The 26,046-nt window shown below is 35.3% G+C and overlaps 1 protein-coding gene across 3 annotated transcripts in view; it reads right to left on the bottom strand.

Annotated features, from left to right (window-relative positions):
- TBC1D32 (TBC1 domain family member 32) overlaps positions 1-26,046 on the bottom strand; it is a 188,890-nt gene that overhangs the window by 131,778 nt on the left and 31,066 nt on the right. For 2 of the 3 annotated variants that reach the window (XM_082406091.1, XM_082406093.1), the window contains 10 exons: positions 24,961-25,086; positions 21,734-21,812; positions 21,504-21,607; positions 21,351-21,412; positions 20,649-20,793; positions 18,224-18,283; positions 10,716-10,806; positions 7,394-7,534; positions 4,812-4,904; positions 21-163 (listed from right to left, as the gene is read on the bottom strand). In XM_082406091.1, coding sequence (XP_082262217.1) covers positions 21-163; positions 4,812-4,904; positions 7,394-7,534; positions 10,716-10,806; positions 18,224-18,283; positions 20,649-20,793; positions 21,351-21,412; positions 21,504-21,607; positions 21,734-21,812; positions 24,961-25,086 — 1,044 coding nt within the window. The remainder of the gene's footprint in view (positions 1-20; positions 164-4,811; positions 4,905-7,393; positions 7,535-10,715; positions 10,807-18,223; positions 18,284-20,648; positions 20,794-21,350; positions 21,413-21,503; positions 21,608-21,733; positions 21,813-24,960; positions 25,087-26,046) is intronic. The other variant, XM_082406092.1, reaches the window with a different exon arrangement.

The raw sequence follows: 26,046 nt of genomic DNA, 5'->3' as shown, positions 1-26,046 counted from the left end.
AGAGACTCTTTAATACTAACCTTAGTTCCTTTCATTAGGTTATGAATAGGTTGAAGAAGCGCCTCGATCACAGTGTTGTTATATAAACATTCAATTGCACATTCTTTTTGATCACAGAGTATACAAAGAATTTCAGTTACCATACTTGCAGGAGAGTAATTCTCTGATAAAAAAGAAGTATTTTTTGAAAATTAAAACTTAAGACATTATTATATCTTTTATTTCTGTTAACTACAGCTGTTCCAAAAAGCTCATCAAGGTTAATAAAAGGATGCCCAAAGGATGATTTATTACCAAATTATGACCTTAAACTTAAGAGAATGTTAGCTTAACTTATCTTCAAGTTAATAAAAGTGAGTAAATGACAATATAAATACCAAAAGACACCATGAGATCATTTGCTGTTTGACATTAACGCTCTGCTTGACAGTGAGAATGTGGTCTGAAGCAAATTCACAACTTCTCCCCTCTTGGCAAACACCTTACTTATTGTATTCACTTTTCTTCTTTTTCTTAAAAAAGAAGAAAATGTCTTCAGGTGTCAAGCCTCGTAGAAAATTAGAGTCATTAAGACAAAACACAGCCAAAAAGAAGGCAGAGGAGAAACTTTAATGGAGACTAGAATACTTCTTGTGTTACCATAAAACCAATGAAATCAATGAGAATTTTTAAGACTTTGTTTTAAAATATATATAGGAAGACACAGATACAAATAAATATAATATGGGGAACAGTCCCTAAAATAAATATGGTATTTTTAGTTTCATAAATTAACATTTCCAGATATTTGAACTCCTAATATACTGTACAAAATAGTGTTTTACATGAAGATAATAAAGTTTTACAAGACAGTGTTTTACAAAAGTTAGTAATGTAAGGTTATCCTAGTAAGATACAAGACTAAAACACCAAAGTTCTTAATTTATACTACAATATTCCATACTCCATAAATACACTAAGCAAATACTTGACAGAAAGGGAAAACAGAAAAGTTCAGTGATTTTTTTAACCAGCTCAAGATGAGAAACCCTGTTTGCAGTGAGAGACGACTGATGAGCATCTGACCATTATTCATTCATTCATCCAACTTTCTGCTACTTTTGAGTACTATGTAGACAAAGAAGTAAATAAGACAAGTAGTCCACAAGATGGTAAAGCAAGATATTATCAATTATAACAAAGGATAATATTTTTCATAAAGGAAGGGTAGTATGTTGTAGGAGCATATAGCAGGGGGTACCTAACCTAGTACTTTATACATGTAAATATCAATACCTTAAAGGCAGAAAAAGTATGAGAAACATTGTTAGGACTAATAGGCTGTTATAATTGCATGGATAAAACCTACCAATTGATAGATGTATTACAACAGTAATATATAACCCAAATAATTTTTTTCTGTGATTCACCTGTGTTCCTCTAAGAATCTGTACCATCATTTCTAAAGTAACTTCCATGTTTAGAATGCTTGAGTCTATAAATCTGGGTGGTGGGGGGAGGAGGCGGGTTGTTATTAAGTGTTTTACTTTGAAAACAAACTTTTTCCTTTGAATATCAATACAAGTTATCTTTTAAATGTTAACATTTTAAAAATTTTTTATAAGTCAGTCAACAGTTATAAGACTAAAAGGTATTTTTCTGAAAAAAAGAAAAGGTTTTCTTTTGCTTTATTCTTCAATAAAAGATGACCCCAAAAATAAGTATTGGCTATAAGCTGAAACAAGCAAGCTGATCAAAACACCCAGGAAAATATAAAGGATAGAAAATACCAATAAAGAACACACTAGTACCTATCAAACTTATCTTAATATCGTTTAAGAATATCTTGATCTTAAACATCAGAATTCTCAGCAAAATTGGTTCTAAATAAAAATGTACACCTTAAATATCAGTGAAATAATTAAATTTCATGGTTTACTTCCAGGACCAATGTAATTTTTTTTTTTAATAGATCTTTATTAGAGTATAATTGCTTCACAATACCCTGTTAGTTTCTGCTGCACAACAAAGCGAATCAGCCATGTGCATACACATGTCCCCATACTCCCTCCCTCTTGAGCCTCCCTCCCTTCCTCCCTAGCCCACCCCTCTAGGTCATCGCAAAGTACCAAGCTGTACTCCCTGTGCTACACTTATGTTTCCCACCAGCCAACTATTTTATATTTGGTAGTGTATATATGTCAGTGCTACTCTCACTTTGCCCCAGCTTCCCCCTCCCACCCCATATCATCAAGTCCATTCTCTATTTCTACCTCTTTATTCCTGCCCTGCAACTAGGTTCATCAGAACCATTTTTTTTTTTTTAGATTCCATATATATGCATTAGCGTACAGTATTTGTTTTTCTCTTTCTGACTTTCTTCACTCTGTATGACAGTCTCTAGGTCCATCCACCTCACTACAAATAACTCAATTTCGTTTCTTTTTATGGTTGAGTAATATTCCATTGGATATATGTGCCACATCTTCTTTATCCATTCATCTGTTGATGGACAAATAGGTTGGTTCCATGACCTGGCTATTGTAAATAGTGCTGCAATGAACACTGTGGTACATGTCTCTTTTTGAATTATGGTTTTCTCAGGGTATATGCCCAGTAGTGGGATTGCTGGGTCATATGGTAGTTCTATTTTTAGTTTTTTAAAGAACCTCCACACTGTTTTCCATAGTGGTTGTTATCAACTTACATTCCCACCAACAGTGCAGGAGGGTTCCTTTTTCACCACACCCTTTCCAGCATTTTTTTGATAATGGCCATTCTGACCAGCATGAGGTGATACCTCATTGTAGTTTTGATTTGCATTTCTCTAATAATTAGTGATGTTGAGCATCTTTTCACGTGCCTCTTGGCCGTCTGTATGTCTTCCCTGGTGAAATGTCTATTTAGGTCTTCTACCCATTTTATAACTGGATTATTTTGATACTGAGCTCCATGAGCTGTTTGTATATTTTAGAGATTAATCCTTTGTCTGTTGTTTCATTTGCAAATATTTTCTCCCATTCTGAGGGTTGTCTTTTTGTCTTGTTTATGGTTTCCTTTGCTGTGCAGAACCTTTTAAGTCCCATTTGTTTATTTTTGTTATTTGTTACTCTAGGAGGTAGGTTAAAAAAGATCTTGCTGTGGTTTATGTCAAAGAGTGTTTTTCCTATGTTTTCCTCTAAAAGTTTTATAGTGTCTGATCTTACAATTAAGTCTTTAATCCATTTGGGGTTTATTTTTGTATGGTGTTAGGTAGTGTTCTAATTTCATGCTTTTACATGTAGCTGTCCAGTTTTCACAGCACCAGTTATTGAAGAGGCTGTCTTTTCTCCACTGTATGTTCTTGCCTCCTTTGTCGTAAATTAGGTGCCCATATGTGTGTGGGTTTATCTCTGGGCATTCTAACCTGTACTATTGATCTATATTTCCATTTTTGTGCCAGCACCATACTGTCTTGATTACTGTAGCTTTGTGGTATAGTTTGAAGTCGGGGAGCCTGATTCCCCCAACTCCATTGTTCTTTCTCAAGATTGCTTTGGCTATTCGGGGGTCTTTTGTGTTTCCATGTGAATTGTAAGTTTTTTGTTCTAATTCTGTGAAGAATGCCATTGGTAGCTTGATAGGGATTGCAATGAATCTGTAGATTGCTTTGGGTATTATAGTCATTTTCACAATATTGATTCTTCCAATCCAAGAACATGGTATATCTCTCCATCTGTTTATGTCATCTTTGATTTCTTTCAACAGTGTTTAATAGTTTTCTGAGTACAAGTCTTTCACCTCCTTAGGCAGGTTTCTTCCTAGGTATTTTATTCTTTTTGTTGCAATGGTAAATGGGAGTGTTTCCTTAATTTCTCTTTCAGATTTTTCGTTGTTGGTGTATAGGAATGCCAGAGATTTCTGGGCATCAATTTTATATCCTGCAACCTTACCAAATTCATTGATTTGTTCTAGTAATTTTCTGCTGGCATCTTTAAGATTTTCTATGTATAGTATCACATCATCAGCAGTGAGTTTTACTTCTTTTCCAACTTGTATTATTTTTATTTCTTTTTCTTCTCTGACTGCTGTGGCTACAACTTCCAAAACTATGTTGAATAATAGTGGTGAGAGTGGACATCCTTGTCTTGCTCCTGATCTTAGTGGAAATGCTTTCAGTTTTTCACCATTGAGTATGATGCTTGCTGTGGGTTTGTCATATATGGCCTTTATTATGTTGAGGTAGGTTCCCTCTATGTCCATTTTCTGGAAAGTTTTTATCATAAATGGGTGTTGAATTTTTTCAAAAGCTTTTTCTGCATCTATTGAGATGATCATATGGTTTTTATTCCTTAATTTGTTAATGTGGTGTGTCACACTGATTAATTTACGTATACTGAAGAATCCTTGCATCCCTGGGATAAATCCCACTTGATCATGGTATATGATCCTTTTACTGTGCTGTTGGATTCTGTTTGCTAGTATTTTGTTCAGGATTTTTGCATCTATGTTCATCAGTGATATTGGTCTATAATTTTCTTTTTTTGTGATATCTTTTTCTGGTTTTGGTATCAGGGTGATGGTGGCTTCGTAGAATGAATTTGAGAGTGTTTCTCCCTCTGCAGTTTTTTGGAAGAGTTTGAGAAGGATGGGTGTTAGCTCTTCTCTAAATGTTTGATAGAATTCTCCTGTGAAGCCATCTGGGAGGACCAATGTAATTTCTTATGAATAATGCTGCATCTTAATGAAACCTCTTTACTAAACTAGGTCCATCACTCAAAACATCCAGAAAATAGAATATTTTTAGATGGTTTCTATTTCTCTATTTATAATAACAATAGAAGCAGAATTACCTAAATGACCAGGTGATGTCATCTTTGGACAACTTGGTGAGTAATAGATAAGTTGGGTAAACAGAACCAGCAGATCTGTAAGGGATACTGAATCTTCAAAAAGAAAGGGGAAAAAAAAGTTATTTTCTAGCATATGTTTACAACTTAGAAAAATTTTAACTAAGCTTCCATCCTCCTAATCTGAGGTTTCAGAGAGACTGTGGTACAATTAGGGAGAAAGGGGCTATAATCCAAGATTATATATGGAAGAATAAATTAGACATAGTAAGTTAAAAGATAACGAGGGTAAATGATGCAATAGTTGCTATGTGAAGGTGTAGTTTTACCACTTATGTTGAACCAATCATTTAATATAAACCTACCATAGGAAGATCTATGAATCTGATCAAGGGTTGTTTGAGTTTATTCAATTAGGAGCAGTAAAATTCAGCTTAGTATATTGGTCCAGCTAACTTACCTATATAGCACTGTAGAATAGGGGTTAGCAAACTTTTTTGACCAGATAGTGAATAGTGTAGGCTTTGTGGCCAAACAGTCTGTCACAAAGATTCAACTCTGCTCTTGATGCACTAAAGTAGCCATAGACAATTTGCAAATGAATGAGTGTGGCTATTTTCCAAAAAAATTTATGTATGCTGAAATATGAATTTTATATATTTTTTCCCATCACACATTAAGTTTTCCCAATAATTTAAGAATATACAAGCTTATCTTAGCTCAAAAGCCATATAGAACAGTGTACCAGATTTGGTCTATGGGCTATAGCTTACCAACACCTGCTATAGAAGCTTACATAAAAAATTTCTGGTGAAAGCACATGTGAATTAAAAGTGAATGCTGACCTATACTAAATACAGTAGGATAGGTCTCTCAAAATTGAGTTTTGAGATGATCTGTGACATCTGATAGGCCAAAATGTTGCTGTCAAAAGTCAATTAAAATGCTAAATAAGTTAGATGATAGACATAAATTTAAGCTGAACACCTGAAACATCACAAATATACATTAATCTTTCTATTTCTGTAAAGTTCACAATATCCTATACAACGGCAGCTCTTTTCTTGAAAGTCATTTCTCTGCGTGCCCATTATACCTAGGATTATGTGGCAGTACCACAAAAAAGTACATAAAACACTTTTTCTTAAGGAGTTCATAATCAACTTAACCATGGAGAAAAGGCTTAAGTAAAACAACTAGGAAACAGTATAAAATGTTCAAAATGAAGATACTTTATAACAGGATTGGGAATCTATAGCCATCATATCCTAATTTTGTAAGGCCTGAAAGCTAAGAATGATTTTTCCATTTTTAAAAGGTGTGTAAAGCATGTCAGGGTCCTCAAAACCATTCCAAGATTCACTAGGAAGACTCACAGAATTCAACATACAGTAATACCCCCAGCTATGATTTATTACAACAAAAGGATACAAAGTAAAATCAAAGGGAAAAGCCACATAGGGTGAAATCAAGAGCAAACCAGGTACAACTGTGTAAGAGTCCTCTCCCAAGGAATCACACAGAATACACTTAATTCTTCCAACAACAAGTTGTGACAACACATGTGAAATGCTGTCTACCAAGGAAGCTCATTAGAGAGTCAATGCGCAAAGTTGTTTATTGGAAACTGGTCATATATATAAGCACTCTCTGCCCAATACATACCAGGATTCCAGACACCCAGAAGGAAAGCAGGTTTTCAGCTTAAAACACATTGTTTGTATTAAGAGTGGCTCACTATGCCTAAAATGTTATTAGTTCTGGCAACAGTGAAAAATCCAAGTTCCTAGATGCCAGCTGAAGTCCAGCCTTGCAAGCAGCCCTTTCTAAGGATAGTGGTCTCTGGGCCTAATGTGTTAACTTTTTTGCACATGCATGTGTGTGCATATATACACACACAAAGAATATGCAACAGAGACAGTATGTGGTCCAAAAAATTTACTATCTGGCACTTTACAGGCAAAGTTTGCTGATCTCTACTCTGTACTATATTTCTAGAATAGACAAAAGTTTTAAGGGAAGTAAGGAAGACAACTAACAGCATGTGAATTCTGAAGGAGAAAACTTTAAAAACGGGACTTAGGATAACAATAATATAGTAATATATCACATGGTACAGGGCTTTGCAGTTTATAAAATACTATTCCCAAACCTCTTCTCTGTGATCATCTCAAATATTCCCTGAGTCCAGCACTGATATTCCATTTTTACAGATAAAGAAACAAATAGTTCAGTGATTTGCCCAAGGATCTCAGCTAGTTTTTAGGGGAACCAGAACTTAAACAAGGACTTCTAGTTCTGGATCCAGATTTGGATCATCCAGTATATCTAGGATTTTGAAGGGCAGAGAAAAAATAAGGAAAACATTAAAGACAGGGGAAATAAAATTATACATATAGGAAGAAGTACATACTGACAAACAAAAAAAAATAATAACACTTCAAGATATGTAAGCTTGTCAGCAGAACAAAAAGGTATGTTGCTCAGTACCCTAGGAGAGACCAAGCTAAATCTCTAAATTTTAAAAATCCATAGCACAAATCTTACCATACCTGAACATATTCATATCTCCTAATTGCACTTACCTTTTTTATTCTTCAGCTTTATAGGAAATAGCTTTCTGCCTTGTGTATAGATCAATAATCTTCCTAAAAGGCACAGTGAGTGAATGAAATAAATATATTGTAATTCTTGTCCTGAGTAGTAGAAAGTTTTCTGCTTATTCCCTTAAAAGAAAAACAATTACATTTGTTTTAATGCCATTATATTTTACAGTACTTATTTCATTCCCCTCTGAATATTAAACAAGGCTGCAGTCTATAATGGAGACACTTGGTGTAAATTTTTTAAAAAATTCTTTACTGTTTCCCAAGACACTTTAACACACTTAAATCTGAAGAAAAGCATTCATTATAAAATTTATCAAACCTCAGAAAAGTACAACATGCAGTGTTCATTCTAAAACAAACACCATAAGATTGTTAGTTATCTCTCATTATAAACATACTTCAAGTTAAGAAAGAAAGGAATATAAAACATTACTTATTGTTTAATTCTACCAATTAAAAGCCAGTACTACAAACGATCATATTTATAACCATGTTTGCAAATGAAATTACAATCTGTAATAAAATACAGACTCCTTCTAACATATATCATTTATTCACTCATTCATCCATGCATTCGAGATCTATTGAGTACCTCTTTTATTTAAGAGCCTGAACTATTTGCTGGTGTCAAAAACCAAGAAGCAGCATGAAACTGGCCTTCCAATTCAGAGTATGGCAAACAGCCTGATATGAACAGAGCATGGCGAGGACAAGTAGGAGAAACAAAAGGCTAGAGGGTAGCTGCAGCAGATCACATAGGATTTAGCTGCAGAAAGAGTATGGGCTATATTATAGAGGCAACTGGGATGATATTAAAGGGTTTCAAGCAGCAAAGGAATCAAACACGCATGTGGAAAACTGACTCTGATGGCAACATGGAAAGGTGAATGGAAGAAGGCCAAGGCTTAAAGTAAGACTCATTAGGAAAATCATGAACAAAAGCCTCCATAAGAAAAAAGAATGGAGAACAGCAGACAGATGTTTAAGGAACTGAAATCAATATGCCTTAGCCAGAATTACATGTAGACCATGAAAAGATAAAAAAAAATTCTCAAGTTCCTAACTCAAATATCTGTGTACATAGTAAATTCTTCTTCTATTTAATTCTGAAGAAAAAATGTTTAGAAAGAAAATAGTGATTTCAGCCCTTGATATTTTAATATTGAAGTTCCCATGGATCTTCCAGATAGAATACTAAATATAACGAGTACATTGGTCTGGAATTCATGAAAGGAGTATAGACTTAAATATTTCAGAGTCATCACTTATATATATAAATATGTAATATTTGAAACCATGAGAGTGAATGGGCTCCCTCAAGAAAGAACAGGTAGACTAAGCTGAAAAAAAAAATAAAAGGCAAAACTTTTGTGAGTACAGACATATAAAGAAAAGAGGCTTTCAACTGACTAAGAAAAACTTATTAGATGAGAATGAAGAAATCAAAGAATGGTACTAGGAAGATGAGGGAAAGGGTCAAGAGAGGCAAATGCTATAAAATGAGGGCAAGAAAGAAGAGAAAGTTAATAATGGGAAGATCATTGAATCATAGAAATAAAAGCCTCATTTCCGTGGTTGAGAAGTGAATAGGCGGTAAAGAAATGGGGCCTGGGTGTATATTAAACACTTGGAAGGACTTTTCTCTTAAGGGAAGCAGAGAGATGTGAGGTACATATGAACTTGCTCAGTTTTTTATATGAAAGATATGAGTAGGTTTAGAGAATGCAAGGAAAGGTACCAATAGAAGGGGAGACACAACAACAAATGAAGCAATGTCCTGGTTCTTAAAAAAAAAAAAAAACACCAGATGGAAACAGAATCAAGAACAGTCAAATGGATCAATCTGGAACAGAAGGATTACTCTTCATTGTAGCCTGGAGAAGGGAATACTGATAAGAGCATATAAATATGCATCTGTAGGTATAGATGCAGGACATTTGGGGATTTCATATCCAAAATGTTCCATTTTTCTCAGTAAAGTAGGATGCAAGGTTTCCTCGAGAGAAAAGTGGGCAGGAGCAAGGCAGGGGGTTTGATGGGACTGGTGGAACACTGAAGAAAGAACATCTAAGTTGATTCCAAAGCAACACAAAGAGCCATGGAAGCAAGAGAAATACATCAGCGCACCATCAATTTAACGTTACAATGCTCTTTGTTCAATTTCCTGGGGACCAGAGATGATCTAAAGTTGAGTAACTGCAGGCAGGAAACTCTGAAAGAGAAGAAAGCAAGAATTTTGAAAGAAATGTCAAAAGAATGCAGTGAAACACCCAGAGGTCTTCACTAGACAGGGAAAAAATCAAAGCCATGAAGGGCTGGGAGAGTGGTAGAGGGAAAAAAAGCTAAATACAACATTTTAATACTAGATTAGAAAAATTTGTGAATTTACAGATGATAGAATATATGTATCAACTTATATACCTTTTTTGTCTCTCAAAGTTCTGGCTTCTGTACTTTCTCCTCTACTACAAAACACTTATCTGTTGAAACCTGTTAATAATTGGTCTTTCACCATTTTTCTTGAGTTAAGAATTTACTCAGGGATAAAGAAAATTATAAGATATCTTCATATTCTCAAAGAACTTAATATTTGCTTAGAGAAGTGACATAAAATAGGATGATAAAAGACATCAAATTCACATGGCAAGTTGCGTGACATAAGCAAAAGAGAAAAAAAAATTCACACTAGGCAAAGGAAGCTTCCTGAAAAACAAAGTTTATTCTTTCACAATAAGATTTATATCAGTGTAGGGGATTATGGATAGTGGCAGCTGGAGTAGGAATAACAAAGTATACAGGCACTGGTATGCCTTCTAAGAGAAGATTCACTTTAATCAATAACTAGATATGAGATTGGATAGATATATTAGGGCCAGATTATGAAATATCTAGGATATTTTAGCTCAGACCGAGGATAAGCAGAAAAGAATCACAGAGTGGGGTGAAGTGTCCAATAATAAAACAGTATTTTATAAAACAGAAATATTCCTCCCACTAAAATGCATAAATGACTGATATATTTTCATTCTTTCTTCCTCTAGTGTATTATTGCAGCATAACACACTAGGACATACACCGTGGTATGAACTGAAGAACTGCAGATGGTAAGATTCACTACAATAACTTCAAATGTAGATCTGCTATAAAAAGTCATCATTATGGTATATCTTAAATTTGTGGAAAGTATTTTGTATTAGCAAAAGCAATCTAATTTATCATGATATTAAAAAATAAATTACTAAGCTATTTTTATTACAAAATTTACCATTTTTAAAATGTAACAAGATATCATACTTACCACAAGGCTTTGAATGTCCGCAAACCTCATCAGCTTTCATGGTTTTACACAACTCAAAGTACTGAACACACTGCTGAACTGCTGTAGTTATCTAATAAAATAATAGCTTATTAATTCCAGAAGTTTAAGTCCACAAGTCCATGTATTAAAAGAAGTTAGTCAAGGCTGTAAAATATGCTGGGAAAATATTTAAGAAAAATATTCAGAAAATCTAGAATAGCACCTTTCCAGGCCATTAAAGCTCAGTCTCCCCAGTTACATTTTAACTATGGCATCATTCTGGGAAACACAGAACGTATTTGTAAACTAACAAATATAACACTGTCACAATGTTGGTGTCAAGGCAAAAATACAACTGTACTTTACATTTTATAGTGAAAGATGCAAAAATTCTGGCCATGACTTTAAGAATTATCTTGCCAATATCCCCAGTTCCCTTGCCTTTGAGTCTTTTCTTCCTACTTAGCCAGCAAAATGTGAACTGGATCTAGCCTTCATTTCTATCTTAGATACCAGAATTGCTAAAAACTGATTAAAAAAAAAAATCTCAATCCAAAGAACAGTCATAAAAAATGACCTCCAACTTCTATACCCAGTGATTCTCTGATAGTCTTTATTCTACCTCCTTCTCCCATTCTCCTCAAGCAGAGATTTCCGATCTTCTCCCTTTCTTCTGCACCTACATACTTCCTGTAGATGCCCTCTCATTCTAACTCTCAAATAAAATAGAGGCCACCAGTGAGACAAGGAGTGATAACTGTTAGATCTGGTAATAAGGAGGTTTTTGGTGACTTTGAAAAGATCAGTTTCAGGGGAGTTTGGGGAATAAAACTAACTATAAGGAATAGGAACGGAAAAAGTAAAGGCAGCTAGTATAATTTTCATTTTCAAGAAGGCTGGTTGTGAAAGAAAAAAACAAGTAAAACATAGGAGTGGGATCTTAGAGTCAAGAATGAATTCTTCAGGTTGGAAGGATATGGTCATGCTTACGTAAACAGAAAGGAAGTTTGACTATGCAGGAAAGGATAATTGACAGAAGAGTGTCTAAGAGCAGGAGCAGCTAGGACCTAAGTGGAAGGAAGGGTTAAGCTTTAGATGAGAAAAAGATGGAGGTTGTGTGGATAGAGGCAAGTTCAGAATCATGGAATCAAGGAATTGATAGATTTCCTAGTCTCATTCATTCTTATGGCCTCAGTTTCATGCAAAAGAGTTAACATGGCAGGATTTCTATCATTAGAAAGGCCTGCTTACAAGATTGGTCCTTAACCAGCATCTGGGAACTTTGGATTTCAGGAGCCTCCCCCCATTCTAAGAACTGTACCTAAACTGTACAAACAATGTGGTTTATGCGGAACGTCTGTTTTCCTTCTGGGGATGTGGAATCCCTGGTATGTAGTAGGCAGAAGGTGCCAACATGATTAACCCCCAATTTGAAAAGAAAATGGGCACTGAGTCTCTAATGAGCTACCCTGGTAAACAACATTTCACATGAGCGGTCACAATTGACACTGGAGAAATTAAGTGGAGTCCTGTGTGACTCCACTGGCAAAAAAGACTCTTGGAGGGGCCTCCCTGGTGGCGCAGGGGTTGAGAATCTGCCTGCCAATGCAGGGGACACGGGTTCAAGCCCTGGTCTGGGAAGATTCCACATGCCGCGGAGCAACTAGGCCCGTGAGCCACAACTACTGAGCCTGCGCGTCTGGAGCCTGTGCTCCGCAACAAGAGAGGCCACGATAGTGAGAGGCCCGCGCACCGCGATGAAGAGTGGCCCCCGCTCACCGCAATTGGAGAAAGCCCTCGCACAGAAACGAAGACCCAACACAGCCAAAAATAAAATAATTAATTAATTAATTTAAAAAAAAAAGTTCTCATCACACAAAAAAATTTGTAACTATGTTTGGTGATACATGTTAACTAGAATATTGTGGTCATCATTTCTTAAAAAAAAAAAAAAAAAAAAAAGGCTCTTGGAGGCTTATGCTTGGTATCCTCCAGACTTTACCCAATGCGCCTCTTCCCTACACCAGTTTTGCTTTGTATCTTTTTTCTGTAAGAAATCATATCTGGGAGTACAACTATGTGCTGACTCCTATAAGTCCTCCCAGCAAATCATCAAATCTGGGGGTGGGCTTGGGGAACCCCCCTTCCATATCTATGTCTTATCTAAATCAAACTTTAGGATCCAGATCAATAAAATGAAACTTCCCCCCAGAAATCTGGATCTCAAACTCAATATGACCAAATCTACCAAATCTAAAGGTATAACCTTTCCCAACTTTCCTATTTTCTTCCTACTGTTACTTATCTCAATGAATGACAGACATTCAAATGAGTAAGTCCTCACCCAACCCCCTTTCAAAAAGCCAAGTCCTCTAAAACCTACATTCTAAATATAGTACTCCTGAGTCCACCCATTTATCTCAATACACTGTCATAGCCTTAATTCATGTTTCCATCATCTTTTGCTTGGATTACTGCAAAGCCTCTTAGGGGAGAAGTATTGAAGTAAAAACTATCTCCACGTAGCACCTTCAGCCCATTTTCTAAATTTTCCAAAGCCCTAATATGATCATATTACTTCAGTACATGAAAATCTATCAGTGGCTCACTAAACCTCCAGAATAAAGGTCAATCTCCTAAATTTGACAATAAGAACTTTTTAATGACCTAACATTAGTCTTATTCCTCTTATCCTCTAGATGTCCCCCTCCCCAGCCACACACACATGCAGAGAAATACATCTACCTGTGTAAAAGTCTGTCACCAAAAGCCAGTTCAACATGTGACCAGTCAAATGACCAATTCATTAAAAGCAAGTCCACTAAAAATCTCACCAGTCAATGCACACCAATTGAATTTGAAACACATTCAAAACTGAAATTAACAACAAACTCATTTTTATCTGCAAAAGGAAAAGGGCTGAAGATTCCCCTTAAGTAGCTCTTTTCTATTTTTAATGGAATTATGAGGCCCTATCCTGCCTCATACATGAATGAAACAAACTGAGGTCAACTGGCACAGACCCAATTTAAAGCATCTAAGAACTTTTCAAAAAACATCATCCACTTAATATTAGCTTTCAGGGAACTGATTTTCAGGAAATTTCTCTAATACTAATTCACATTTCTCTTAGCAATCTATGTCTAGCCATATGAAATATGTGCAGTTTCCAAGTGTACTATGTGTTTTCTAATCCCTAAAGCCTTTAAACATGCTATTCCATGGCCCTGAAATATTTTCCCACCACTACCTTAACCACCACCCCTCTTTCCCAGAATAACACCTATTCATTAATAAAAAATTTCCCACTATCCTTGAAAATGAGCAATTGTTCTATAGATAAAAACCAGAACCATATTTCTATATAACCATGGTTAACAGGTATCTAGAACAAGTTTAAAACCTTGTTAATCATGACATGTCAACAGATCTCAATGAACATACTTTTGTAAGCAAACCAATCAGTTAGCCCCTTTCTTCTAAAAGTCAGCCAACAACAGACACATTCCAGGAAATCTACAGTTGGCATGAACTCACTCTCACCTCTGAAAGCCCAACCTGAGTTCCAAGTTTTCCCCGAAATTTTATATTAACAATCTGCTTTGCCTAATTAAGTAAGCAATAAACTCAGTTTTATGCATTGTGTCAGATACTGAACAGTGGTCTTAACCCTCAACGATTCTGGAGCTTACATTGAGATTACAACGTGAGGATTCTCATTTGGCATCATTCCATGGGGTCCTCAAAGAAGAGTGTTCACTGGGTCCCCAGGTCCCAAACTTTGATAATCCTTCAGATTTGCCACCACGTGAGTCTGTCTCAACAACGATCTAAGCTTCAACTTGCTTCACTGAGTTCTCATTGTCAGATTTTATTATACTTGGATTTGTAATGAAATAGGTCTTTGTACAAAGTAGCCTTTTGTTTTGGAGGAGTACCATTTGGTCAATAGTTCTACTATTAACCTGCTTATTCTTCTGTGCTCATTTTGCTTTTGTTGTTATTTGTAGACTCTGAACTCCTGTCTTCTTTTGGTTTAGCTTGCATCTACTGAATATATAAAGGAGTGTTCATAGGAAACAAAAGGAGGCATAGTCCAAAGTCTCTAATCCAGTCAATCCAATCCAATCCAAGCCAGCCCTGAGATGAGTGGCTACCAGCAACAAACTCATGCAAAGGCAACTGGTCAAACTGCCTTGGGACTTCTACAAAAATTTCATGAGGACACTCCCTGACTTGTCAATTCTTGAAAGAGGGGAATCAATGATCATCATGTCACCAATCACACAGCCCCTTCCTAGCTTCTGCTTAGTCACAACCTGAGACACCATTCATAAGCACACACTTTTGCCCAAAAGTATAGTGACCTGTTTCACGTTTGTCATGAGTTTATTTAAGGTGCAACCTCCTTGACAGAACTACTTCCTAGATGAACTTACTCTTAAGATCCTAGTTCTTACACAAAATGACTCACAAAAAATGACTTTGAAAAACTGCCATTATGGAGAATTTTTTTTTTTTTTTTTTTATGGAGAACTTTTGACGTGACAAATATACTTGAGAGGCTCTAAAGAATTAGAAGACAAAAGAACAGATAGTACTTTGAGTTCTCAGAGAAGCTATCTCCAAGATAATCTTTCTCACTCTTTAGTTTACTTCCACTCAAACCTTCAAAAAGCCATTCTTCCTTGCACTCATTTCTACTCACCTTTATCTTCACTACCCACTTAAACCCACTTCTGTTCCTTCTACTCCTTCCCCTTACTTCTTACACGTGCTATCTTTTATTTGAGAAGAGGTAACAATCACAGAAAAAGGTACATCTTAGAAGAGGGACAATCACATGATATAATATCCCCTTTAAATTGCAGGAGCAAAAAGCAGATATACAGTAGGTAAATTTAAATATTAAAGAGTCAAGTTGAGGGTATAAAAAGTGATTATCTTAAACCTTAGGAAAGACAAATTTGCTGTAAAATTCAGGATTTTATTTCATACTTATTCTCCTGCACTAGGAAATATGTACCAGCCAGCTCACTTAACTGTTAACCCCTAAGACTGGCGAGGCGGGGGGGGGAGTATAAAAAACAGTAAGGTAGGGAGAATTTAAATAACCTAGCTGTCAATATTTTTTTTAAACGACTTTAAGAGGGCAAGAAAAATAGGAAATGTACTACATAATAAAGCCATTTCAGAAGTCATTCCCTTAAGGGTAAACTGGACAAAAGATTCAAATTGTTAAAAATAAAAGAATAGTTATGCTGATAGCCAAAATGCTTTTCAATTAGTACAGATATTGCTTTAAAAAACTGATAGCACATACACAAATTATTTGTTGCCCAATGCTACCTACTGAAAATGTCATTTGTGCCACAGACAGAACAAACTGCACAAAAGAGTAGCCGCTAACACATATTACTTTTAAATTTAAATTAATTAAAATTAAAGAATCAATTTAGGGACTTCCCTGGTGGCACAGTCATAAAGAATATGTCTGCCAATGCAGGGGACATGGGTTTGAGCCCTGGCCTGGGAAGATACCACATGCCACGGAGCAACTAAGCCCGTGCACCACAACTACTGAGCCTGCGCTCTAGAGCTCACGAGCCACAACTACTGAGCCCACGTGTCACAACTACTGAAGCCCGTGCACCTAGAGCCTGGGCTCCGCAACAAGAGGAGCCACCGCAGTGTGAAGCCCACACACCACAAGGAAGAGTAGCCCCCGCTCGCAGCAACTAGAGAAAGCCCGTGCACAGCAATGAAGACCCACCGCAGCCAAAATAAATAAATAAATAAAAGGGATAAAAAAGGAATCAATTTAGTCTCTTAGTTTCCCTAACCACATTAAGTTTTCAGTAGACACATACAGCTAATGGCTACCCCACTGGACAATGCAGATGTTTCACTGTTGTAGAAAATGTAGAAAATCAAATAGCACTGTTGAGAAGCTAGAGGAAATGCTTTAGTAGATACTCATGTTAAACAAGCTGCTATGACTGCAGTCCTTTCGTAAGGATCTCTTATAAAACAAAAGACAAATCCATGGAGTGGTCCAAAGTTCCCACTGCAGATATACAAAATTTGATCTTCAATTCTGAAAGGAAAATGGGAACAAACACACATGGCATCCATTTTCCCCAATGTTTCTTTTCAAAAGTTGGGTTTACTTTTAAAATTATATACACACACACACACACCATTAAAAAAATCTCTTGATATTTTGGTAAATTTAGGAAAGCTTTAAGAGAAAATGAGGTTTAAGAGGAAATCTCATGCAAGTTTAATTATGAACATGAAATATTTGAACAAGTTGATAGAACACTGAAGTTGATAATAAAGTAACTACTTGTAGGCTATGAATTGATTATAGTATAATTCACTTTTCAAATAAGGAATGGATTTTAAGAGTTAATCTACAAGAAACATTTGAAATATGTCCACTAGGGCCTATGTCATACCAACAGTTATTTGTATGTCAAACCATAGGAGGAAAAAAATTGTTCTTGGTTTTTTCTCCTTTTTCTACTCTAGCAAGATCACTCTATGCTCATACGGCAGCAACAAATTTCCATTTAAAATGGGAATGAGAGAAATGTGGAAAGACTCAGTTTCTCTAAGGATTTTTAAATACCTATTACCTCTACAAATAAATTCCCATCCTAATATTCAGTATGTCCCTCTTCTCCTTTCTGAAGCCTAATTCTCTTAATTCTCAAACACAAAACAATTAGTTATTCTCCTTTCTTCAATTTATGTTCTACTGCAGTCTTCCTAAAATTCACAGTTCTAGGAATCTTTCCCTTTACCTCACTTCTCAACTCAAGATTCTACCTAACTACATAGAACGTATTTATTATCTCAAAGTCATATTAGTATAACTTTAATTTCACAATTTTCATGTTTGTCAATTAATTGCTAGACTTGCTGATTTCAGTTCCTTTCAGTGCCCTAACATGTTGTTCTACTAATAGCAGTAAATGCAGAAAATTTCACTAATATATTTTACAGTGTTAGTTTATTTAGTGTAACTTGAATCAATTTTTGCAACTACAAAAGCATTTACCATTCTGAGTTTTATCATGCAACTTTCAGTTAAAAACATGGGTAAATTTTATAGAACAAACTCCCCTACAAACACCTGATCTGAATTAAACTGTATGATAATATTGGGTTGGCAAAAAGTTCATTTGGGTTTTTCCATAATGTTACAGAAAAACCCGAGCGAACTTTATGGCCAACCCAATACTTAATATGGCTTATCCCAAAATAGCTAGTTACAAGCTCAGTTTACTATGAAGTTATATATTTCCTGTTATCCTGACTGTATTTTAAGTCTCTACTTTTATTCTTTTATGTTCACAGACTGGTAGTTTAAAAGTCACATAAAAGGGGAACTGCTTCATTATCCGATATTAATTAATCACTCAACTTTGCACATTCAAGTTATTACATCAGATATCTTTGTGATAATATTTCTCAAGATAAGAACAGAAATATAGACTTACCAGAGATTTATATTTCTTTTCAATAAGTCTTAGTACTGCAGTTCTGCTATAATATGCATGCTAAAATTAGGAGGAAAATGGTATTTAATATTCAAGCTATACCATTCAAAATCTATTTTTCCTGCAACATTTCCTTAACATAAATTACACAGTAACTTAGTTTAAATTACTGTAATCAGGGTAAAACACGTTTTTCTAAGTACAATGATTATGAGCACAGCAGTCACAAGAATGAAAATTATATTAAAAACTGGAGCATTTACTGACAGACCAATAGAAAACAATATATCCCTCCGTTGTGTCCAGTTACCATGCTAAATTACTTTAAAGCCAAAAAAAACCATGTCTGACTACGAGTGTATGACAGAGCCTAAAGGAAAGATTAAGAAGTGAGGGCAAGGGGGCGTCAGGGGAGGAATCACAATTCTCACAATGAAGAGGGTACTGTACTGTTTACACATGCAGAAATCTGCCAAGGTTGAAATGCTCTGAAGGGACAGTATCTTAATCATTCTCTGCCAGTCATATTGTAAAAATGATTCGAAGTGCCAAAACAACTCTCTCCTTAGAACATAGATGAGATTAAAATATGCTTTTTATGCATTGTACAAAGGGGAAATTTTACATGAATATTACTTATGTTCGATATCATTAGCCTTCAATGTAGTTTCTTTATTTTACTTTAAAAAATTAAATAATAGTCTGTAAAAACTATCAAAATTCTGGGGAATAGAATTTAATTAAGTGGGGTTTGGGTTAATTAAGGGTTAATCAAAACCCTGTGTGTTTTACCCCTTGTAGCTTAAAATGTTTTAAAAAAACCATTAATCTTTTTTCCAGGTTTAGTAAGAGAAACATGTTGACTTACAATTAAACTATTGATCATGTTCTAAAACGAAAGCCTCATAGTACATCCCTTAGACCGGAGTTGACATACCACAACTCTCAGGCCAACTTCAGCTGCCCCCTGATTTGGTAAACAATGTTTTATTGTAACATAGTCACATCTATTCATTTATATATTACCTATGGATGCTTCTGGGCTACTGAGAACTGAGTAGTTGCAACAGAAACAGGACAGCCCACAAAGCCAGAAATATTTACTGCCTGACCCTTTACATAAAGTTTGACAACCTCTGCCTTAGATGAGTGGAGGAGAATGTGATAAATTTTAATAATACTAGAACACACTTGGGGAGCTGATTTAATAATTTTCCATTGGTTAGTTTTCCTGTAATGTGCATCATTCTCTTAAGAATCAAGTGCTGACAGTAAAAATGTTAAGTAAAAAAAGTTAATTATAAACACTTAGAATATGATTTGTTAAAATTTGCCTGTTTAGGTCTTTTTTAAAGCATACAACCACATAAAACAAAATCTTAATAGCTGTTATCCCTGTTATAGAATTAGAGAAATTTAATTTTATTTGTGCTTTTACATATTTTGTATATTGTCTACAATAGTAGTGTAATTTGATAATCAAAAAAAAGAAAAAGGTCAAATGTCAGATGTGAGGAACAAAGGGTTCAGGTAAAATTAAGTTGAGCAAGCATTTATGAAACATATACTATATGTAGACCAGGTAAGTGCTAAGCACCAAACAGAATTATGTTTTGGTTAACTGGGCATTATTATACAGTTTAGATAAAAGGCAAAAAAAAAAAAAAAAAAAAAGAAAGAAAGCCATCAGCAAGATAATGTCCAAATCGTGCTAAGCAGTAAATGAACATGTTGCTGCTTTGCATGGTTTGCATGGCAAGTCATGGTCCCATTCCCATCCTTCCCCACTGCAACAAATACAGCTTGAGAGGGACAAAGATGTAAGAACACAAGCCAACACAGCTATGACTACTGCCAGACACAGACCACTCTTATTCAACAGCAGATGAGGGAGGTAACAGTTTAAGAATCTCTTAATATTAGTTCCAGTTCTAAGATAGTGATCAACTTCACAGGAAGTCACCAGCATTCAGGCATTAAACACATTTTCCAAACTGCAATTTCATTAAGTGGCAAATGAAGAGATGTTTTCAGACATCTAAGCCAGAGAAACGTGAGCATTGAACCCTTATGTTCTACCACATCTGCTTAAAAATTTCGTAGCTTTTAAACTAAGACATGATTTTGGATAGGTCATCAGTTTAATAGATTCAAATGAATTACCATTAAAATCCTTTTCTGACTCTGTCACCTAATAGGTAAACCATCTTGAGCAAGTTACTTCTCTATCCCTCAGTTGCTGCATCTATAAAATGGGATAATAATACCACCACTTACGTCATAGATTGTTATAGGAATTAAGTGAGTTAACACGTGTAAAAGTGATTAGTACTCTTGGCACACAGTAAACATTCAAACAGCAGCTATTCTTTGACACAATAGAGCAATGCAAAGAAAGGTAGTAAAACATTCCATATTTCCTTACCATCCACTTTTTGAACCACACAGCCTTGGTATCAACCAATGCAAGAAAGTATATCGGATCCAAAATCTTTTGTGAGACAAGATGGCTTTGATCATGTTTAACTGATAATAAAGACAAAGTACTCTCCACAATTTCTTCCATATACCTTAAAGTTTGGGAAAGAAGTGATTTTTAGAAAAAAACAAATGCTATTATATATGTAATAGTGACATTTTATATTTATGGAATGATAAAGTAATAAGTAATCTTTAGAAACATCATTTTTTAATGTTTCAGTAAATGGCAGGGGTGAAATTCACCCCCAGTTTTCTCTGCTCTAAAAACTTATGCTCTACTTCAACACTGGCTGTCCAAATTTAACTTTCCTTTTTAGACCCACAGTTACTCTTACAACCTTATTAAAGATCTTAGAACTAAAAAGGGAAAAGTTTAAAGAACATTCAAGGAACTTGACCAAAGTAGCGAAGACCAGTAATGAAAGAACCTGAAGCTACAACATCCTCTTCTTACCTTGTTGTGATAATTAAATGGTATAAAATGGTACTTGCATAGAGCCATTCACATAGCTAATGAAAAGCTAAAAAATAAACTAGTAAGCCTTTCCCAACCACATAAATCAGTTAAGACTGTCTCTACTCTGTTTGAAATGTATGTGGACAGTAACACTCCTAATTTTATATTGGCATAAACTAGGGGGCTTACTTTTCTGGGTGTCGAATCCAGAAAGATGGAGCCTCTTTCTGATACTCATTTAGAAGACGAACCTATAAAACAGTGCATAACCGTTCTCAAGAAGTTAGAATTCTTAAATATAGAATTAAACAGAAATAAAAGCATATTATAGAAAATGAATACCTTTTTAAGTAAATGGATCACATTAGGATTAGTTATATCTATGCCAGTTGAAAGAGTAGGAGTATGATTTTCTCTAGAAATAAAGTGTAACTCCAAATATTTAGCTAAAAAGAAAAAATAAAAATAAGGTTATTATGCCATTCATTTACAGTGCTTTCTGCAACAGTTATTTCCTATCCATTTTCTTAAATACAAACTTTTAAGTTTTAAAAATGATATAATAAACATACCTAAGCTTTTATAAATTTCCTTGGTCATATGTAACGGTGAAAGTGTAAACGTCTGTGCATAGAATTTTAAAATCCGGTCCTATGGAAATGAAACAAGATTTGTATCCAAGATTCTTTCATCATCTATTTTTGTAAGAATCGTTTTCTGCATAGTAAAAAACTTAATAAACCAAGACCATTCAAAAATTTCAGTAGAAATGTAACTAAAACGGCGCATTCTTGTGTTGGTTGGCAAATAGTAAAGTCAACCAAAACTTAAGAGTCAATCTAATACAGCAGTATATTGTTGTAAAATCTGGTAATAGCAGATACAGACATGGGGAGATGGGGTGAAGAAAGGAAACAGTATAATTTGTTACAATTTGACACAATGTAAAGGAGCCAAACAAGGAAACAGTAGGAGTACTAGATGTAAAACAAAACAAACAAAAAACCCCACTCCTTTCCAAATCCGCTATTTGTTTCTGTTTTAATTGCTCACATAGGAAGATTAATCAGATTTTTAGGACTTCAATAATTTTGCCTATTCCCAAGAAAAATATTATATTCCAAAATTTTACATTATTAAAACGTAAAGTAGAAACTACCACAATGTAAATGAATTAAATGAGATAACAGATGTAGTCAGTACCTGACACTCGTAGGCACCTAGAAATGACAGCTTATCATTTTTTTTTTTTTTTTTTTTTTTTTATTTCTGGCTGTGTTGGGTCCTCGTTTCTGTGCGAGGGCTTTCTCCAGTTGCGGCAAGTGGGGGCCACTCTTCATCGCGGTGCGCGGGCCTCTCACTATCGCGGCCTCTCTTGTTGCGGAGCACAGGCTCCAGACGCGCAGGCTCAGTAATTGTGGCTCACGGGCCTAGCTGCTCCGCGGCATGTGGGATCTTCCCAGACCAGGGCTCAAACCCGTGTCCCCTGCATTGGCAGGCAGACTCTCAACCACTGCGCCACCAGGGAAGCCCAGCTTATCATTTTAATTATACCAACTTTGATGGGATTGATCCTAACAGTGAAATTCAGTTTCCCATTAAAAAAATTCTCTCAAATGTTCTACTCTGAAGAAAAAACTAACCTTGACTATATCAAATATTAGATGAATACACTTACAAAAAATGGTTACCCAAGTGACTAAAAATATATTTCAATAACCCAAGAGGTTCGTACTGAACACAGGATATTAAATATTTTGGGAAGTTTTCACAGTTGCAGCAATTGGTAAGTATTTGTCATACTTTCCGAACACTATAGGCTTCACTCAGTTACATGTAAGAGTCCTTTAGAGCAGCATTCCCCAACCTTTTTGGCACCAGGGACCAGTTTTGTGGAAGACAATTTTTCCACAGACAGTAGGGCGGGGATGCTTAAGGCCATAATGCGAGCCATGGGGAGCGGCAGATGAAGCGTAGCCGCTCACCTCCTGCTGTGCGGCCCAGTTCCTGGGGATTGGGGACCCCTGCTTTAGAGTAGAAAATGAAGAAACAGAATCAAACTCAAGAATTTGGGTAAAGCGTAAGTTCTAGATGAAAAGAACACCATGCCTTGTTTTCTATTCAAGTTGATTGGTTTTATTACCATTTCCCCTCTATGACAATGTCTTCCAATTTTATTGCCTTAAGTATGGACATTGACTCTTGCTGAATATAATGGTCAAATCAGGCCACTTACATTGACCCAGTAGGATCTTTACCATGTTTATAAAAGGAATAAAGGAAACCTATTAGACCACTATTCTGTCTTTAAGAGGGAAATTTACAGTTGTATTTCCTGTTAGAATGCCTTGAAATGTTAAAAGGTAACCCTGAAATATCCTTCCCCTTTGAAGTTCTTGAATCCTTGAGTTTTTAGAGAAGTCTGCATCACCCTCTGGGGTTAGTATGGTTGAACTGCATCCAGGTATTGGGTAATTAAACACCATTTCCCCCCTTATAAAAATAACAAACCACTTGTTTCTAAACCACTTCTGTGTACCAGTATAATTATATTTTCATTGACGGAAGAGTAATTTTAAGTAGTAAAAAGGTACTGAGTTTTATTTTTACTTGTATTAACTGTTTACTGTCTGTCTCCTCTTCTAGAAGTTCTATGAAGGCAAAGGCTTCTGTCTTGCTCAGTGTTCCCAGCATCTGAACTACAATGATGTACACTGTAGGTATTCAGTGCATATTTGTTGAAGAGCTGGAAATTTTTTTTTACTAATACCTTAAAAAATTCTATATAAAAAAACCTTATCAATTTTAAAGCCAATTTTTTTCTTCACTGACACATCATTTATGAAGAAAAAGACACTTAAAAAAAACCTAGTTTGGGGGACTTCCCTGGTGGTCCAGTGGTTAAGACTCTGTGCTCCCAATGCAGGGGGCCCGGGTTCGATCCCTGGTCTGCAAACTAAGTTCCCACATACCACATCTAAGCCCGCGTGCCACAACTAGAGAAACCCAAGTGCCACAACAAAGACCCAGTGCGGCCAAAATAAATACATATGTACATACATAAAAAACCTAGTTTGTAGTTAAATGTGATGCTGGAATACAGTCAGGATTTTTTTTTAATCCCATATAATTACTGCACTTTTTAATATAATCTTACTTTTCAACATAGTATTTCTGAGAAGTCATATGTGAATCATTTTTTTAATATAAAATAACTCTCTACTGACTAACTTTACAGTTTTTGTAATTTTCTATATTAGTTTTATAATTCATCTCAATTATCATCTCAATTATCTTCTAAAGTGTTAGCTTTACAGTTTTCTAACTTCTCTTTTTAAGCAGTTAAGCAATCTCTAACACTTAACTGCACAGGGAAAATGCTTATTAATCCTTTAGAATAAATTGTAATCATTGTAAGCTCAAGTCTTCATGTATCATGAATTCTTTCAAAAACACACTCTTTCTTTTAAAATATTTTTCTTAATTCAAAAACATTGACACAGATACTTGGATATCCCTTTACAAGATAAAACAAAATGCATAAGCTAACATAGTCTATTATTTGGCAATGAAGTATGACACTGACCAAGCATACTTTGAATCTAATCATGACATAGTAAGTTAATTCCTTTAAAAAAAAAAAAAATCTTGACAATTCAAAAGCTGCAGCTGAAGTTATATTTGCACTACTATTAAATATTTGAGCTACCATTAAAGAAAATTATATTCCATTTGCTTCTAGAATAGTAGGAAAAAAAAAAAACAGGAATTCTTAACACTTCTGTAAGCATTTCCTTACACTAAATACAGGATCAGGATCTGAAAGACACACTGTCAGTTTCTCACAGAGAGTGGTCCAGTTTTCACAGTTCAATACATCAGATGGAGGAGCTGAACATAACGTTTGCAAGCCTTCATATCTCACCTATAATTTTTTAAAAGAATTTTTATTAATACTCAGCCACCAAAATAATAGCAATTCTCCAAATATTTAACAAACATTGAAAGGCAGAGTCTGGATAACTGCTTTAAAGAGCCAATGGAAAATCAGAGGCCCTTTTATAAAACAATTCTTAATTCATTTTTTAAACTGTTAAGCAGAGAAACTAAATAGTGTTTTAATTTTTGCTTTACATAAAATAACCTAACTATATTAGGAGATTCTAGGTCACACGTCTAAGGGGAAGAGGAGAAGGGATGGTAGCCAAATCTGAATCACCAGAATAAGGTATTCCAGTGTCTCCTCCATAGACTTTCCTCACTTGAACAGACCCCCATAGGTGGTACTACAGTTTGAGGACTCTAATTCTAAAACACTGCCCAGTTATGTCCCTGGTGAAGCATTCCCATTCTAGGATATATGAACAATTCTCACAAAACAATTAATTTGAACTTGTTTTTGCTGCTACACCGTATTTTCTGACCTTCTAACCACTGATATAGGGAAAAAAAAGTGATTCAGCAATGTGATGCAAAACTGAATTTCTGAATTTTCACAGAAATCTTATTTATTAATCATTCTTCTCAAAATTCAATCAGAATTCACTCAAGACAGTATGACCCAAGGGACAGCAGTCGCAAATAGCTCTACTCCAATCGTAAGTGGAATAAAGCTTCTCCCCCACTCACTCTCCAACTAGTGAGTAATAACACACTGATTCCAACCTGTTCCTCAAAATTTGGTTGTTCCTCAGCTGAAATAACTGAAACCTAGTGAGGGGGGAAAAAAAAATGAAGAGTCAAAGAGCTAAGACCTTAGGACACCAAGCCCTCGGAATGTGTCAAGGTGTCAGTTTTCAGGGTGTCAAGTTTTAGGTGAAACAAATAGAATACACATGTGTTTAAAAATGTCTATATATTCATATGAAAAACTCTTAAATACAAT

This window comes from Balaenoptera borealis (assembly GCF_965194805.1).
Source record: "Balaenoptera borealis genome assembly, chromosome: 9".
NCBI lineage: Eukaryota > Metazoa > Chordata > Mammalia > Artiodactyla > Balaenopteridae > Balaenoptera > Balaenoptera borealis.
The sequence above is the reverse complement of the archived record's forward strand: the minus strand, read 5'-3'. Positions and strand labels throughout refer to the sequence as shown.